This window comes from Triturus cristatus, chromosome 4_1, assembly GCF_964204655.1.
Source record: "Triturus cristatus chromosome 4_1, aTriCri1.1, whole genome shotgun sequence".
Classification (NCBI taxonomy): Eukaryota; Metazoa; Chordata; class Amphibia; order Caudata; family Salamandridae; genus Triturus; species Triturus cristatus.
The window spans coordinates 315,794,778-315,813,300 of NC_140585.1; the positions used below are offsets into that span (position 1 = coordinate 315,794,778).

Here is an 18,523-nt window from a genome sequence, read left to right on the forward strand (position 1 = left end):
CCTACGAATTCTTGCAACATTGTTTTTGTGTACTGTACCTTACTATGCTATTGTAACTGATGTAACTTTTAACGCAACGATCCTAAATGTAAAGCGCTCCGATACCCTCTTGAGTCAAGTTGCGCTAAATAAAACTTTATAAATAAATACAAAATAAAGTATCCATTAAAGATAATCAACAAATGTTTACCTACTGGAACTCAAACGGTTGCTGCTGCTCACAGTAAAACCGGATTTGCCAATCTAACCAGTAAACTGACATTTAAATACCACTGTCTCAAAACAGCTGGTAAAGAATAGGTTTGAGAAACCTTGTGATTAACCAAATCATGAAAATTATAAAATCAATGTGACGATGTATAGCAGGGCCCTTTATCACTCAGATTACAGCTCCATGACTCAGAAAGCCTTAATGTAACTAGTCACCACTCAAAAGAAGATAAAAGAACACATCTTAAGGTAATTTATCATGACCGTAAGCATTTGATCCAGGACTTGCGTATTAGAAGAGCTCCGTTTCTTAGGGCACTCACCTGATTCTCATCCTGAACTACTCGATACTGCTCCTTCCAAATGGTGATCTTGGAGGCTTCATCCTTGCGCAATGCTCGCTCCTTTTTCAGCTCCGGACTCCAAAAGGTTTTAATGCTATTCATGGAAGAGCTAAGCTTACTCTCTTTAACCTCCACATCTCTGCGCAGAAAGTCATTTTCTCGAAGCACTTCCTTCAACTGAGATTGCAGGTCCATGATTGTGTTATCTCTTGCCTGACGCAGAGAATGTGGCACAGTGGATGCCATGCTCACAGGAGGAAGATGATGCTCACCAAATGCAATAGTATCACTAGCAACACTGCTACTAGCAATATTGGGACTGCTCCCCATGGCAGTCATTCTGACACCATAGGGCAATCGTCCACCTGAGCGTCCAAGGGTCATGGTGCTTTTTGGGGTTTCCACGCCAATGTTTTCATGATCGCTAAGGTACATTGGGCCAGATGTGGCGTAAGCTGCATTTAACGACTGAATATTTTCCATAGAAAGGGTTTTCCCACTTCCACCACCTACACCAGTTCCAGCACTCCCACCTGTGCTATTGGTTCGGCGGTGGCCTAGCCGAGGAGATCTTGGTAATCTTGGTGAACGTCCTGGACTCTGGCTACTTGGTTCCACCTTACCAACTGATCGAGCACTTCCGTACATGTCGCAACTGTAGTGAGAGGTTGGACAGTGAGATGAACGTATCTTCCTCTGCAGTTTCAGTCAGGTCACAAGCAGCTTTAAGGTTTTTGACAGTTCAAAACAAAGCCCAAAGATTCCATCTTGCTGTTCTCTCTAGTGCCAATATTACCTGTGAAAGGGAAAACAAAGAGAAAATGTTTATTGTGGCACAAATTATTGCGTATTACTAACTACTGAGCAGACTTTTAAAAACTGCCAATACAACAGAGAGCAGCCACATACATAACTGAAGTATTTACTTTAGTTAGAAAATGCTCAGACAGTAAAAACTAAAACAAATATTTTTGCTCTGAACACGGATTAAGAGGAGGTACTTTAATTTTTAAAGCAAGGTGCTATGATTTTGACATCCGTAACCTCTTAACTGCATAAAGATATGGGGGTGTTTTGGTTCTTTGTGATGTACAGCTACTTTGGCAAAGAAAATGTAATACAGTGACAAATTATGTTATCTTCTTGAGTGTGGGTAAAACAAATGGATGTGGATTCATTTGAAGTGCTTTCTTGAAATGCAACTTTGGCTTTATTACTTAGCTAAATGTATAAATAAGGTTCAGATTCGGAATACTGTCAAGTAACTTCGTCTTTTCTTCTCCAAGTCAGGTAGAGAAAGATTCATGAAAGTAAAAACAATGTATTCTATCCGCTCCATAGTTTCCAATACCTTCACCCTATTACAGAGATTAAGTTGCTTTTAGATTGCCTTGGTCCTACAGACCATGTGAACCTGCCAGCAGGTTCCAAAGACTGCAATTGGGAAGTCCTCGCTGATCTAGAGCAACTGAGTCGGCCATGTCTCAGTAAAACTATTTTAACCTGACTTTGGCAACAATCATTGAGGTTTTGCTTGGCCACTTTACCAGGGATTGAATTAATTCCGCACTTGGAAAAAGAGTCGAATTGCAGAAACCAGTAGTAAGAGTACATAAACTTCACAATACAACTGAGGAAACAAAACTAGGAGCATCAAGTGATTACGTCCTGTTTCCTTGTACCAGTCAGTCAGTCATAGCCACACATGACATACAGGCCCCCACATCATTAGACCCAACGTCCGCTAATACTTTCAGAGTTTAAAATGTGATGTTCCAACAAATATACTGTTTTAATTTTCAGTCTGGCACTGCTACAGGCTGAACGCAACAAAGCTAGAGCGTTGGTGGAGGTGGGTCACCGCTTCAAACTCAGATGCTAGAATGGGTGATGTTGTAGAGGACATCCCCCTGACATTGGATTCTTGAACATCTGTTGTGACGGTTTAATGTGGCTGTGGGGTGCCGATGTGGGGGAGCCTTTAGAGTGACACAAGTAGGGATGAGTGGGATACAACCCAGGCTTGTGTGCACATCTGGGGATGGTTTTCTAGTCCCAAATTCATATAAGTGAAACATGGACAAGACGTCCAAGAGGGTGGGCACCGCAACCTTCTGGGTGACTTATATAAAGCAGTGCGTCATCAGCATTCTGGGATATGACAGGGCTCGAAAAATCCCCAAAATGGTACTAGTCCTGCAGGACTAGTACCTTGAATAATCTCCTCGACCTAACTGCAACCTACTTGACCTCCGTCTCTGAAAGCGGAGCAAATGTGACAAGATAACAAGATTTAAAGGCTTCTTTATTAACTTTGTGAGCAACAGAAATACCTTTAAATCTTGTTATCTTGTCACATTTGCACTGTTTTCACAGACAGAGGACAAAAGTTAGTCTTCCTACTCGCCAAAATGGGCGAGTAGGACCTAAAAACAGCACGCCCTTGTTAAATTTAGCTCGCATATGCGAGCGGATTTTTCGAGCCCAGTATTAGATGGGTGCGGCAGTCCACAGCTAGGCCCCACCTGGCCATATAGCGCCGCAACCGGATCGCCAACGGTTCCATCGCCAGAGCAAATGTTGATGGATCTGGAGGGATGGTTTAAAGGTGGATATGTGGCGGGGAATGCTATAAGGTCCCAGAGGAACATTTTTACAGTATGCAAAACTATCACATACAGCACGCGAGATATGGACAACTTTTCCTGGGGAACCCAGAGAATCCCATACCCTGAAGCTAATCCTTGATCCAGGCTCCTTCTGGGGATTGATCTCCCGCCTGTATAAAACCTTGAAGGCAGATCGCACAGTCAACGTTTCCATGATCCAAGGTAGATGGCTGGCAGACTCGACATCCCCCCTTATGGAGGGGCAGTGGCAACAGGCGTTTGCACAGGTTCGGGAGGTGGCCAGCAAAGCTCGCTTTAAACGTACTCAATTCCACTACTTACATCGTACATACTTGACACCCCCCTCTACCCCCCCCCCCCCCCACTGACTGTCACGATTTAATGCAGGGCAATCATCAGCGTGCCCAGGATGCAGCATTGACCCCGCGACGTTAATACACATGACTTGGGACTGTACCGGTCTCCAGATAAACTGACCAAGTGTCCTGGGACTACAGCGGGAGGCCACAGGACTCCCTTTTGAGGCATCAACCAAACATTTTCTCTTGGGGTTCTGCCGGTCCCCAAGTCAGAGACCCGTATGCAACACAGGTTTGTTCCGTTGGGACTTGTGTTGGCCAAAGTCTTATTGCCATACACTGGACACACTCCACGCCCCCTCACCTTGTGGAAATCTGAAATAATTTCCGTTAGCATAAGCTGAAGCCATCTTGGTTGTGGCATCCATTTTGTTAGCTATGAAATTCTTCCGTCTTCACTCTTGCTTGCTCTTCTATTCTGCTTGTGTCATCAGCTTTAGTTACCTCCTTCTGTACTGAGCCAAAGCAATGTACGTGCTGAGAAAAGGCCTGTAGCTGCTAAAATGCACCTGGTTAAAGATGAAACTGTCAATCATTTGTGCGGTTGTAAACAGTTCTGTTCTCCATCCCACTTTGCTGACTAAGTGGTTACCCATCTGCCCATGTCTGGCTGTAACTATTCCTGTGTAGGCTTGTACCTTCTATTTGTAACTACATGCTTACTCTGCAACAAACTCTGTATATAAGTACCATGGTCTGTGTAATCAAGGTACTACCTCAGGCAGCATTTGAGAGTGCTGTGTGGACGTAGCCCCACTCATGAGTGATTAATAAACTTGTTATTTGAATTCCAGCTTCAGTGCCAATCTCTATTTTGTTGGTCTACGGACCGGTGGACAGAGAAGGGTGACCCCCTGCATCGGTGTGCTTATTAAAAGGCACATTTCCACAACCTGGTCGAACGGAGAACTTATATGTGTGAATGGGGTGTGGCTGAGGGGTGTCGCCTGCGCTTAGTTCACACTGATGAGAATGCTGAATGTCATTTGGAGACCTGGGGAGACATGTTGGAGAGATTACAGTCAGTTGGGCGACAGAAGAGGGCTCATCAGACTCAACCCAGATGGCTGCCTTCGCTTCACAGACACATGGGACTGAACCGCCTCCCTATTGAATGAGAAGGGGTGAATGGAGAGTGAGAGCTGCCCGAGACGTTCAGAACACTGGAGGCTGCGCTGGAACAGGTCATTGGCCTAAACGACCCCCATGAGCCGGGGTGCTGGTCCCTTGTGATCATGCTGTTGGATATTCAATATGCTTTATGTCTATGCCCGCGGATAGATACCACCCTCACCTGTTCGCCCATATTACATTACCGCAGATCTACAACTGCGTAAGTTAAGGGTCCGCCCAGGGAGTGGGGGAGATCGATACCAGCATATACTTAAGCCTGTTTATATGACTTGGAAAGTTATAGGAAATGTCGCCTCCGCCAATCGCTGCCAATGTGTTAAGTTTATCTGTGTTGTAATTGTTCATGATTCAGTTAATTGAAATTGTACAACACATCCGACAAGGAAAAGTGTGCATTACGGTGTTACCAACGAGCTTAACCCTGAGCCACTCTTGAGGGCACTGCGGTTGAAGGGAGGATACTCTAATGTATGAAAGACTTTTTTGTCACCACCCTGGTAACTAATCAAGTGCAACTTCATGTATAATATATACTGAGCAATGTGCAATTCTCGAATAATAACCCTACCAAGGGGACCCCTGATTAAATACATCTTTCCGCACCCCTTGGGTAGTTTAATTCACTTAATTTCTCTTTCTCACTATCTCACTCTCCCTACACACTCGCACTCATCATCACGGCTATATACAAAAGATCTCTGCCAAAGAGCCCTTTCGCGGGGCCCAGGGGGTATTGCAGCGCCGCACCCACTGGGAGCGAAGCCCAATGATGAAGCATGACATCCACAAAAGGTGTGTGTGTGAGGGTACTACTTTCCAATAAGGAAGACTCCCTCTCTCCTGCTATTATCCAACAATCCACATCTTTCTTAGGAACAGTTACCCTCCTTGTGTATTCGTACGTCTTCTTTGGAGCAAGGGTGCTGGACCTTTTCATAGCTCCCTGTCCCATTTTCTTATGTGATTGACATAAGCTAGCATGCCATGTTACCGTCTACCAGGCATGCACACCTGAATCATTACCCTATTAAAAGTAGGTGGAACAGAGGGAGGAGCCTAGCGCTTGACCAAGATGGCCGCGTGAGCTTAGAGCTCCCGAGACCCTCGCGCCCTCCGTCGACCATCCTGACTCAAATCCTGATGGTATGCATGGCACCGTGTTGCTGAGTTGTCAGGGAGGCGATTGATGCTACCCGCGACCGGATCGCCCACCGGGAACCGGACTTATGACTGGCGACAGATTGCGGCCTAACTCCCGGAGATGCCAGGGGCTAGAGTTGGCAGGATGCCCGACTCCTAGTTGATCAACAACGGCCTGGTGAGGTGTGAACTACCGGACGGAGGCCCTCGCTCTTTCACTTTCGGTTTCGTTCCCTTTGTCTGCCCGGACACTGTAGTGCTCTGGGTGGTTCTATAACCCCAGGGACGCTCGGTGGGCTATTTTGGAAGAACAAGGCGGACCTGCTCACTCTTTATACCTCTCTCTGAGAGGGGACGGTCCTCACTGCATTGGACTGCTTGGAGTCCATTATGTCGGGCAAGGCAGAAGGAGATAGGCTGAAGACTAAGTCCACCAGGCGGGGAACGTACTCCCAAGTCAATAGTATGGACCGCTACGCCCTCCCGAAGACATCGCCGAGTGGATCGAGCCAGGCGCCGGATGCCCAGAAGGAGGACTCGCCTGGGACCCCGGAGCTCTCCCTGCAGGATGTCATGGGCGCGCTTGATGGGATGCAGACCTCGATGGGGAGGCAATTCGAGGCCCTGGCACATAAGGTGGATGCCATCCTGGTGGATGTCAACTTGATCCGCTCGGACCTGGGCAAGACAAACGAGCGCGTTAAGGACCTGGACCACAAGACCACGGGCCTCACTGATGAGGTCGCGGACCTGCAGAACGAGGTCCGGAAGCTGAGGGCCGAGAGTGACCTCGCCGCCCGCCGGCTGGAGGACTTCGAGAGCCGGTCCAGGCGCAACAACGTGCGCGTAATCGGGGTCCCGGAGTCCTCGGATGAGGCTTCGGCGGACCTGCTTGTGGAAGATTTGGTCCTCAATCATCTGAAGCCTAAGGGCCTTGGGAAGTTTTTTGCGGTGGAAAGGGCCTATAGGGTGCCAGGCGGACGGCCCAAGGCGGGTGCCCCGCCGCGGCCGATTGTCGCCCGGCTCTTTCATTTCCGAGATCGGGACGCTATCCTGCAAGCTTCGAGGGTGACGGGCCCAGTCCCCTTCCAGAATGCGTCGGTGAATTTTTACCCGGACTTTACCCAGCAGGTGCAGAGACAGCGACAGAGCTTCCTGGGGGTGAAGCGAAGGCTTCGGGAGCGGGACCTAAAGTATGCCATGCTTTTCCCCGCCAGACTACGGGTGGTGCATGAAGATCGGACATTCTTTTTTGACTCTCCTGTTATGGCCGATGAATGGCTGGACGCTTTGCCCCGGCGACGGACCGGGGACGACACAGCTGAGCATGGAGACAGTGGCCGGGATGGACAGGGCTGATAACTCAAAGCCGGCCTGACTTGATTTGACCATATTTGTAGATTTGAATAGCGTGCAGTAACTGTGGAGGGTTGCGGGAGGACGAGGGGTGCTCTTTTCCTCCCTTGGGGTACTTTTTGTAGATTTTTGTTTTTGTAGGGCGACAGGCACACTGCAAGTTGGGGGGGCTTTTTAAGCTGCAGCAGGGGTGCAGGGTGGGGGGAGTTATGGGGAGTTTGAGTTTGTTGTTGGGGGGTTTATTTCTGCAAGGCATGATGATTATCCTCAGGGCTGTTCCATGGTGGCGCCTCGGGTGTGGGGTGGGCCTCTTTTCGTTTGAGGATGGGGGGTAGAGGCCTAAGTGTTATAAGCTGGAATGTTAATGGTTTGGGGGATCGCATTAAGAGGGGGATTGTTTTGCAATTTCTGAAACGCTCAATGCCAGACGTTGTACTGCAGGAGACGCACCTCATAGGCAATACGTGCTATGCCCTGAATAGAAAGGGGTATAAATTCATTGCACACTCGGGATTCTCCTCTGGGTCCAGGGGGGTGGGCATCCTCGTTAGAGCATCGCTGCCTTTTGAGGTGGACTCCACCATTGTTGAGGAGAGGGGGAGGTTTGTGGCGGTGGCGGGGCGGTGGGAAGGAAGGACTTTGGTTTTGGTTTCGGTTTATGTCCCGCCGGCCCTGCAGGCTGCCACATTTGCTGAATTGGGCAGGGCTTTGCTGACTCTCCCCGGGGGCATGCTGGTAGTGGGAGGGGATTTCAATGCTGTGGGTTCCGGACTGCTGGATAGATGCCCGCCCAGGGACACAGGGGGGGCTCAGAAATGGCTTCCAGACCTCCTAGACACGTTTGGCCTGATAGACTGCTGGAGGCTCCGGCACCCCACACAGAGTCAATACACGTTTCACTCCGGGGCGCATGGTAGCCTCTCCAGGATTGACTACCTGCTCACTTTGGCCGCACATGCCTCGTTGATATCCGAGGCGAGGCACATGGCACGTGGTATCTCTGATCACTCGCCAGTGTGGATCCGGCTGGATCTCGGTTGGGAGGGAGGAGGGAGGGTGGCCCCCATTAACCCTTGGTATTTCCGAGACCCCAAGATGCGCAGCGCCCTGGTAAAGAAGGTAGATAATTACTTTAAGGACAATCTGGGATCCGTGGACTCGGCGATCTCGCTGTGGGAAGCTTTTAAGACCGTGCTTCGGGGGGAGGCCCTCTCCCTGGTGGTGACTGCCAAGAATCGGAGGGATTGCGAAGTGCGGCAAGTAGAGGAGGAGATTGCGGCCCTTGAAGGGGATATGGAGGAGGAGGTCACAGAGTCCTCATTGCATGAGCTTTGCTTGAAGCAGGCGGAGTATAGGGACCTGGTGACGGACGCCGCCAAGACCCTCAGCAGGGAACAACAGGGCCGTCTGTATGATGTTGGAGATAAGGCAGGGAAACTCCTGGCGTGGCTGGACAGGAAGGAACGGGTCAATAGAGTGGTGCCAGAGCTGATTGGAGAGGGGGGAGAGGTGATTGTGGAACCTGAAGGGATTGTGGAGTGTTTCGCGGAGTATTTTCATAGGGTTTATTCCTCTGTGTCGGACAGGCCGCCCGAGGACTCGTCTGATCTCCTTCGTGATATCGAGTTGCCCTGCCTCTCTGACATAGATAGGGACGATTTGGATGGCGACATCACGGTTGACGAGGTGGCGGGGGCGATTCGCGCGTTGAATTCGGGTAAGGCCTCTGGACCGAACGGACTGCTGATCGATCTGTACAAACTGTTCCCGGATAGGGTCGCCCCTCACCTGCGCGCCATGTTCTTGGAGGCGCGGGGAGATGGGATCCTTCCGTTGGATCAGCGGCTGGCGTCGATCGTGGTCATACACAAAGAGGGTAAGCCCCGAAATAGATGCGCCTCCTATCGGCCCATCTCACTCCTCAACGCTGAGCCGAAAATTCTGGCCAAACTCCTGGCAACCCGTCTGATTAGAGTACTTGGCGATCTGGTCCACCCGGATCAATCTGGCTTTATCCCGCACCGAAACACAGCATTGAACCTTAGGCGTCTTCATGGCGTCATCGCCAGGGCGAGCACGCTGCGTGAACCGGCTGTTGTGGCATCTCTCGATGCCACGATGGCCTTTGACACGGTGGAGTGGGCATATTTATGGGCCGTGCTAGCCAAGTTTGGTTTCGGTCGCGGGTTTGTGAGTTGGGTCCGGTTGCTGTACGAGGGGCCACTAGCGAATGTTGTGGTGAATGGTCGGGCATCTGCTCCGTTTCAGCTTGGAAGGGGTACTCGGCAGGGCTGCCCCCTGTCGCCTCTGTTGTTCGCCCTCGCCCTTGAACCGTTGGCTGCGTGGATACGTTGGCACCCGGATATACGGGGCCTTCGGTGGTCGCCTGATCACGAGGACCGTATTTCACTTTATGCCGATGATATCCTGCTGTATCTTGCCTCACCTAAGAAGTCACTTATAGTGGTCTGTGACGTACTCGCATCGTTCGGTAGGAACTCGGGGCTTGTGATTAATTGGGGCAAATCGTACTTGTACGTTCTTAGTGGCGAGGTCCCACCGATCCCTAGAACATGTTCGATACAGGTTGCCCAGCAAGGTTTTGTGTATTTGGGGATTTTTATATCCATGGATCCTGCTGTGCGCTATGAGAGGAACCTGCTCCCCCCCTTGGCACGCTTGAGGCGAGATGTGGAGGGTTGGCGGAGGCTGCCGCTCTCCCTTGTTGGGCGTGCGGCCCTGTTCAAAATGATGTCCCTTCCCCGCTTCCTCTACGCCCTCCAGAACACCTTGGACTGGGTACCGGCTAAATACTTTCGGGAGGTCGAAGGCCTCCAAAGGACGTTGCTGTGGGATGGGCGGCCGCGAATAGCTATTTCAAAGTTGACGCTCCCATGGTACGATGGGGGCATTGCGCTCCCAGACATCCGACGGTACTACTGGGCCACGCAGTTGAGCGCGATCAATCATGGGTTTTACGGCCCTGCCCTCAGCCCTGGGTATGCCATGGATAGGTGGCTGCTGCGCGGCGGCAACTACTACAGGGCGTTGTATTCGCGGTCCCTAGACTCGTCCCTCACGGGGCCCACAGGTGTGGCGGTGCGCGTATGGAAGATGGCGACCGACTCGCTGGGCTGGAAGGACAGGCTAACCCTCGCTACCCCATTGTTTGAATCGGAACGGTTGGGAAGACTCTGGCATACGAAGGGCTTTGATAAGTGGGATCTGATAGGGATATCCAAGGTGGGGGATGTGCTGCATAAGGGGAGGGTGAAGTCTTTCGAGGAGTTGCAGACTGAGTTTGAGCTAGGGCCTTCAGAGTATTTTAGGTATATCCAGCTGCGTCACGCCCTCCGATCAGTCCTAGTGGAGGGTGAGAAGGTGCCGGAGTCCTCCCCCCTTGAGGACCGAGTCCTTGATGGTCATATGCCCGAGAGCACGATTTCGCTCATATATAAGAAGTTGATAAACGTCCGGGCAGACTTGCTATTGGGGCTGAGAGAACAGTGGACCAGGGATGGCCTCGAGTTGGATAATGAGGACTGGCAGTCAGCGGTTTCTTCGCCTAAGGAGGTTGCGATCCCGTCGCGTCTGAGGCTGGTGCAGCTCAAAATACTGCACCGGGTGTATGTTACGGGGCCAGGGCTGGTCCACATGGGATTCTCGGAGGATGGCCTGTGCAGAAGGGGATGTGGTATGGTGGGTACTTTCCTGCACATCATTTGGGAATGTGGGGTCATTGTGGAGTTTTGGAGGAGAGTCCATGCAGTTATGGGGGAGGTGACGGGCATTGTGGTACAGCCGGAGGCGCGGTGTTGCCTCCTGAACGTTTGGGGGCCCACTGATCTCGATGAGGCACAGACCCAATGGGTGACTCTGGGTAACATGGTGGCTAAGAGGGATATCGCGCGATTATGGGGCTCCTCGGGTCCCCCTACACTGACCGCGTGGAAGGAGAACATGGATTGGAGCATGTTTAGGGAGAAGACGGTCTACTGCTCTAGAGGTCGCCCCCGGAAGTGGCACGCCATCTGGGGGTGGTGGAACCAATATAGGGGGGGGAATATGTCTTGCCCCGGATCTGGAACCTCCCGAGGAACAGCTCTCCCCCTGACCTACCTTCCAGCACAGTTTGGTTTAGGTACCCGTTCTGGGCCTCTGCTGTTCCCCTTCTTCCTCCGCACACAGTCTTATAATTAGTAGATGAGTGGGGTCCTGCCTCCCCTGGGGGCTTTCGCCATGGGATCTCAATGTTCTGCCTTGCTGGGGTTTGTTGTGTGTTTTTTTGTGTTTATTTAAAATTGGACCTTTGCATTACTCTTCGTACTGTATCCGGGATGCATTACTGTATCTAACTTGCAATGCTGCCGAACCTTCGGGCTGTCGGCTGAATAGCTGTGTCCTGAATTTCGAAATAAAGGTTTTAAAAAAAAAACAAAAAAAAAAAAAAAAAAAAAAGTAGGTGGAACAAGTCTGTGCATCTTTAAAACACCCTATCTTCAGCACCTACGATCAGTCTACTAGACCATGCCAATTAGTTTACACTGTACTACCATAAGAGAGAAGCCTGTTGTAGGGGAGGTGCTGAAACCATGGTGATAAAAAGAAAACAATTGCTTACTATTCCTCTGCCCTCAATGACATGGTTGGTCTCCATATGTGTGTGCTGTTGCAACTTCAGTCTTTCTGTCAAAGTGTCTGAAAATATTGTACTTGGATCTCCTTTCAATGATGCTGTAGCATATGCATTGATTGTGCTATTAATCAAAATCAAAACCCTTTTAAAATGTAAGCTGTCAAATCATGAAATGTTATTAATCTCTGTCCCACAGATTACTCTTGTACAGTCCCCCATGCTAAACCCTGCTTCATTATTCCCGACTTCCCTCAATGGATAACCACAACTGCATTCTCACCACTGCTTACATTACAAAGCCCTATGCTGACCTGATGCACCATCACCAAACTATGATCTTGTATCCTATGTCGATAAGAGAAGCCTAATTGCTGGTTATACTGTTTGCAACACACACGAAGTTGCTGAGAGTCAATGTTTAAGTACACTCTGCCCAGTAGCTTGATTGCTCTTACAAGCACTTGTAAACAGCAAATCAAACAAAAACCTAACATTCTTCAATGGCTTACAGGACACATTTGGGGGCACCATGTCAGCAGATACTCCAATTAAAAAGCATTAGCAAAGTTGATAGCTCTCGCCTATGCGCAGCATTGGCTTTGGTAATGTTTTTATTCACGTTATAAAGCAGCATCACTACTGTGCAGAACAAGAAAAAAGGGTATGACATGGCCAGCATTGGACTTCTCATAGTGCTTTCCTTTGTTTTTTTGTGTTTTCTTTATTGCTGGCGGGAGGAAGAGCATGGCGAGAGGCAGCAAGCAGAATTGGGCATAAATGTAACATGAAAGGACTATTTATTTGGCATACATGTACTTATGAAAGAGTACTATTTCTCCTGATACACAAACGGTAACTCTCGAAATGTGATATACACTTTCTGGTGCCAGTGTGATAAAACCTATATTGGAATGGACACCCAATGGGTTTGCTGTAGGATCCATCAACATAGGAGCAGAATATGTTGAGGGATCACGGATGCTCCTTCGGTTGAGCACATTCAACAAATGTGTCACACAGGACAGGATATAAAATAGCAAGTAACTAAACAAGTATCCAAGAATAATAAAGTCGCTAACATCCTCTGGACTCTTATGAAACTGGAAAGGAGATGGACAGGCCAGCTGGACCATACAGGCCTTAATATCAATGTCAAAACTATTCAGATGGTATCCACCAATAGGTAACGATGCCTGTCCATTCAAATGGATAATACAAAACAGTGAATACCGATGTCTTGTTCTTTGTTATCCTGTCTTTTTGAGTCTCTTTTTTAGAGGGATGAGGTGGTGACAGACTGTATCGTTGACTACTGTTATGTTTGTTTTCTCAACTTCTTCATTTTTGGATGATGATACTGTAGTTCTAGAATTATTGTCGCTCATACTGTTCCCCTATCGACTTGTTTCATACCTACAACATTGAGACAATTGAGCATTTTACTCATAACTATACTTCATTTTGGTTTTCGGTTTCCTTTTAACCCATCCTTATTACTCTGTCCTCTCTGCTGGTGTCTGGGGCTTTACACTGACTGCTTGTTGCAGGCATTGTCATCCGAGGACTAGTCTATTTGGCATTGGACCTGTTGCTTAGGTGTGCCACTCCTCTATCACGCATATGTATTATTTGTAATACTCCTTGGCCTGTGTCTCATTTTCTCAGTCAATAGTTTTTCAGGTTTGGTTGTTACATGGATGGTCTTGGGCTCCTCTTCTGGAATATTTTCCCTTATGCATGTAATTATCTTTTTGGTTTGATAGTCAGGGTTTCATATTTGTGCTTGATAATTACACTACCCGTTGCCTTTCTCTTTTGCTGCGCACACTTCCCAGATTTCCCAGGTACGTGTACCATCACATGCGATCGTGCTCTTATTATCACAGGCCTTGGTCAGTGTATCGGATTGGACGCCGTTTTCAGTTCCCAAGTTCGGCTTGCATTATGGGGCATGCAGCCGTTTTTCATGTGGCCTCTCCGTTTCTACATTTTCGGCGAAACTACCATGTTAGCGTTCGCTTGAATAGAGTTACATTTGCTTTGGGTAATTAGCTAGTAGGCAGGTTTTTTAGGTCGAGCCTAGCGCAGCGCGCACGCTCTGCTCTAGGAAAACGATCTCTTGGAATCACTCTGGACTTCACACGCTTGTGCGTGTGGTTTTTTTAGAGCATTTTTTCTATTGGGCTTTGCATGCGTCCTTGTAAAAAGAGAGCACGCATTTGGGCAAAGGCAGGTGCATGTTCCACCTTTCCCAGGAAATGTATCCGCCCACGGCCTACGGTTACGAGCAGCGGCTCGCAGAGTGCCATCTGTTAGGTGGCAGATTTCACACGAGCGCGAGTGCACCACGAGCGTGACGCTGCAGCTGCATCCCACGGCGTTTTGTCTTGCCTACCAGAAGGTAGTTTTAACAGTTGCAGTCTGCATATTTCCTAAGGTTTACCCCTACTCCAGATGAGCTAGGACCCACAGCCAAACAGTGACTGTTTGTTCCACCTCAAGGGCTCACATTTATGATTCCCCGGGCACACAGTGTTCATATGGAGTAAAAAAAAAAAAAACACTGAGCAGAGCTGTAAGAGACCACTTGTAATGGCAGAGCCTGCTTCTAGAAACACACTGCAACAGCGCAAGAGGAGGGAGCGATGCAATCGAATCTGTCGGAAGGACTTAGCGAGCACAAGCTAGGAAATGTTAGTCAAAAGGAATGAGCAGCTGCTATGTCACCCTCCTACCTCCCTGGAGGGAGCAGCTGCTGGGGCCTTCCCATTGGCTGTTGAAGAACAGGCTGTGAACACACGGCTGGCTGTATTCAGAAGAATAGAGACATTTAGCCACATCGCTGGCAGGAACAGAAGGAGGTAACTGTAGGTCAAAGAGCTGGTAAACGTTTCCAACAGCCTACAGCTCCTGACCGAGGACAGCCAATCAGGGTTCATATCATCCTTGTCTGATTCATATCCAGCCAATAAACATTGATCTGTATTTTTTGCTACTGCGAATTGCTAGATTTTGGTTTACTCTGTAGACGATGAGTGATTTCCCGCCCAAGACTATTTAGCGGTTACACAAAGTCGCAACGCATTATTCCGCTACATGAAGTTATGCATGTTTAGCAGCCACGCCACACTGATAAAACAATGCTTCGATGCGTGGATTTTGAAGTCTGCGCTTTTAAGTCTTTCACTTTGTGATAAATACATGGATGCATACTAAGCAAGCATTGGCATAGTGTGAGAAAGTGGCTCTGTATATACTGTTCCCAAATAGGCACAGTGTGTACAGAGTCCACAGTCCCCAGAGGTTTGGCAGAGGTTAAAGTTAGATATAACCTTACTCTCTAAAGTGGTTGCTTGGTCGAGCAGTAAGGCAGTATCAAAGGACAGTGTAAAGCATGTGTTGTACACACTCAGTAAGCAAATGGTCCCACACACACAATAACTAAACTCTAGGCCAATGGTTTATTTAAAAAATATATGGTTGTTTTATTTTAGAACCAACAATAGGTACCAAAATATACTTTATCAGAATGAGATGCTTTAGTTAAAAACTTTTGAAATAGCAAAATATTGTTTAAAAATCACAACAGTAACTTAACCGAATTTACTCACTTGGTTCCAAGAACTGTCCCAGGACTGAATCTAGGATCCAGTCCTGGGGTTAGAAAAGTAATCCTAAAAGTAATCAAGTGCTCATAACTTAAAATTCCCCATTGAGTTCAATGTATTATTGTGTTTGAAAGTGTGTTGCCTATTGCAACAACCTGTAATTATTACCTACAAAAGTCAATTGCATATTGCAAAAGTATTTAACTAAAGCATCTCATTCTGAGAAAGTATATTTTGGTACCTATTGTTGGTTCTAAAATAAAACAACCATATATTTTTTTATATAAAACCATTGGACTAGAGTTCAGTAAAAGACAATTCGTAATTATTTTTGTTTTTTAAAACATAAATTAAAGGGATTGTCATTTACAATGCCAATAGCTTAAACTTGCGTAAATGCGAGACCTATTGCATTGCAAATGCTTGTTGTTCAAGCCTGCAGACTGCGCAGCAGATGGTGGATTATCTGTCATTCACAGAAAATCCATCATACTGTGGAAAACACAGCGCAGAACATTTTGTTGCAGTGGGCTATCGAATCTGCTGTGCTGTCAGCCTAGTGTATGATTTTTGTACTCAAATGAGTGTGTGAGGTCTCCATTGCAAAATATAAACCCTCCAAGCGTGTGTGATCTTTGTCTTTCTGTTTGACACACTGATGGTGACAGATCTTGTATTTTGTACGACAGGCTGAATAGATGTCGTTTTCATCATTGCGTTTGACACTACTAACTGTACTACATCCTCTAATGATATTAACAACAATAAGAATAGCAAAGTGTATGGCTTCCTGTGTGTTATGCCTCCAATATTGTATAGGACACACAAATATGGTTTCCCTGTTTGGACCCCCCTTGAGTATATGATGTTCCAGTTAGGTGTACAGCATGCTCATGGAGTCTCAATGTCTTAAGCATGGAGTGTCATCATCTTAGTATGTGAGTGGCGTCTTGAGAATTGAGTGCGCAGTGTTTTCTAAATTCTGTATGAGAATTGTGTATGCCTCAGTGTGTGCAATGTTTACACAGTTGTGCATGCCTTCTGAGTTTTCCCCATCTTCACAACTGTCTACAGTGTTAATGGAGGTGACTGCGCTGCCCATCTAGGATTGTGTGAGACTCATTAAACGAGTGAGGTTGTCAGCATTGCATACAACCTAGAGATTGTGATGCCTTCGTTATTGCATAGGAAGTGTGCTGTATATTGAGCACTGTAGAACTCGGTTACTGTACAAACTCTTGTACCTGCTCTCTTTAGCAGTGTGCAGTGCAGCATCTGCTTGCACAGATCAGGGCATGTTTTCATGCCGCCCTGCACTAGGTCAGGCAGTGCATTCTTTGTTCCTTTCTGGGTCATGCTCTCGTGTGCCTTGGGCTCACATGCAGAGGAGTTTGGAGACCCCGTTTCTAGCTTCAAGTGAAATTATATCAGATGCAAAACAGTTGGGCCGAGCCTCTCTATTGGTCATTACTCTTTCATATTAAAAGTGATTAGCCTGATTTGTATCACTTTCAGAACATCTACTTCACGGAGATATAATGTGTGCCATAAATGCTTTAACAGACATGAGCACGCCAGACCTTTGGCTTTTCGTTTAGTACAGTACGGTCATTGTATATTATGATACGATATGTCATTATATGCCATTGGTATGGTATGGCCTGTCTTTGCATGGTATTGTAGAGTATGGTAAGGATGGTCATTAGATATGAGGGTTTATTAGATATTAGAACACTGGAATGTTGGAAGCTCCATTGAAAACAATGGAGTGCTCCGGGCTTATAATGGCTGGTATAAGCCCGGAGCAGCAACATTCCAATGTGTCTTTGTTCACAGCTCTGGCTGTGAACAAAGGCTTCAGGGAGCCTGAGGAGATTTCAATGCCCTCGAGCTCCCTGAAGCCTTTGTTTAATATGTTAGAACATTCTGCCCTCTAGTGGCAGAATGTTCTAATAGCCTTATAGCCCTTCGTAGCAGGGCTATACCGGCTATTAAAGTCCCCCTGCCTTGTTAAAGTCCCTCACCTTCGGCTCGGGCCTTTAACGCTGCAGCGGGCCTTTAATAGCCGGTATAGCCCGCTACGGCGGGCTTTAAGGCTATAGTAGGGTACGTTATGATATGGCCCTTCATCGACACACCCCAACCCCCAGTCTGCCAAGACTACCTACAACCTCAGATGTAGCTGTAAAAAGATAAAGGACAGATTGGACAAATACCCTCATTGCCCACCAACCAAACCTCATTGGCGACATGCATGCCAAAAACAAAGCCTTAAACAATTGGATAACCCTAGCACCCCTGAAGAACGTCTGACACTCAAGAACCAAAATCCCAGTCAGCTGTTACACCGAAGACCTCAGAAACTCCAAACCAGACTGGTTCTCCATTTTCTCTCCAGCTGTCTGCAGTCAGGACACCACTGCAAGAACAGGTCCATGCTCAGGAAATACCACACCCAACACAACGAGGGAAGAAAAACAGCCCTAGCTCACAGACTTGAAAACAGCTCAAAAACTACAAAGAGGTCTTCAATATTGTCAAAGAATTCTCCAACACCACAGCTGCCACCAACTCCATCACCCCTGCCCAAGTCCTCTGTGACAGTCTCCAATTTCTTCCACAACAAAATCCTCAACATCTACAGCAACTTAGACCCCCACCACCACCCAGCGCATGACACAAGAACGCATCAACCAGCTGCCCACCACCACCAAATTAGACCACCAGATCACAAACTGGAAATCCCTCACCCCACACAATACCACCAGAATCATGAGAACAATAACCCCACCATCCCTGCACTCAGCAGATTTTCAACCTAGGAGGAACTCTGATCAGCACCCACCTCTCGACCATCATCAACACCTCCCTCCAAAGTGGAACTTCCCTGGACAACTGATAAATCGCAGTAATCACAGCTCTCCTGAATAAACCCACGGCAGCCCCTAAAGAGCTCAGCAACTACAGAGCCATCTCACTCCGGTCTTTCCCATCCAAAGTCATAGCGAAAGCTATCAACAAACAACTCTCCAAACATCTGGAACACCTCCTACCAGACATCTTGCAATCTGAATGCGGCAGCAACCACAGCATTATAACCACTTTC

General features: G+C 47.8%; 1 protein-coding gene across 11 annotated transcripts in view; it reads right to left on the bottom strand.

The window, feature by feature from the left end:
- ERC1 (ELKS/RAB6-interacting/CAST family member 1) overlaps positions 1-18,523 on the bottom strand; it is a 1,928,212-nt gene that overhangs the window by 1,772,561 nt on the left and 137,128 nt on the right. For all 11 annotated transcript variants that reach the window (XM_085652245.1, XM_085652246.1, XM_085652244.1 and 8 more), the window contains one exon: positions 534-1,350. In XM_085652245.1, the coding sequence (XP_085508371.1) occupies positions 534-1,202 (669 nt within the window). In that variant the 5' untranslated portion in view covers positions 1,203-1,350. The remainder of the gene's footprint in view (positions 1-533; positions 1,351-18,523) is intronic.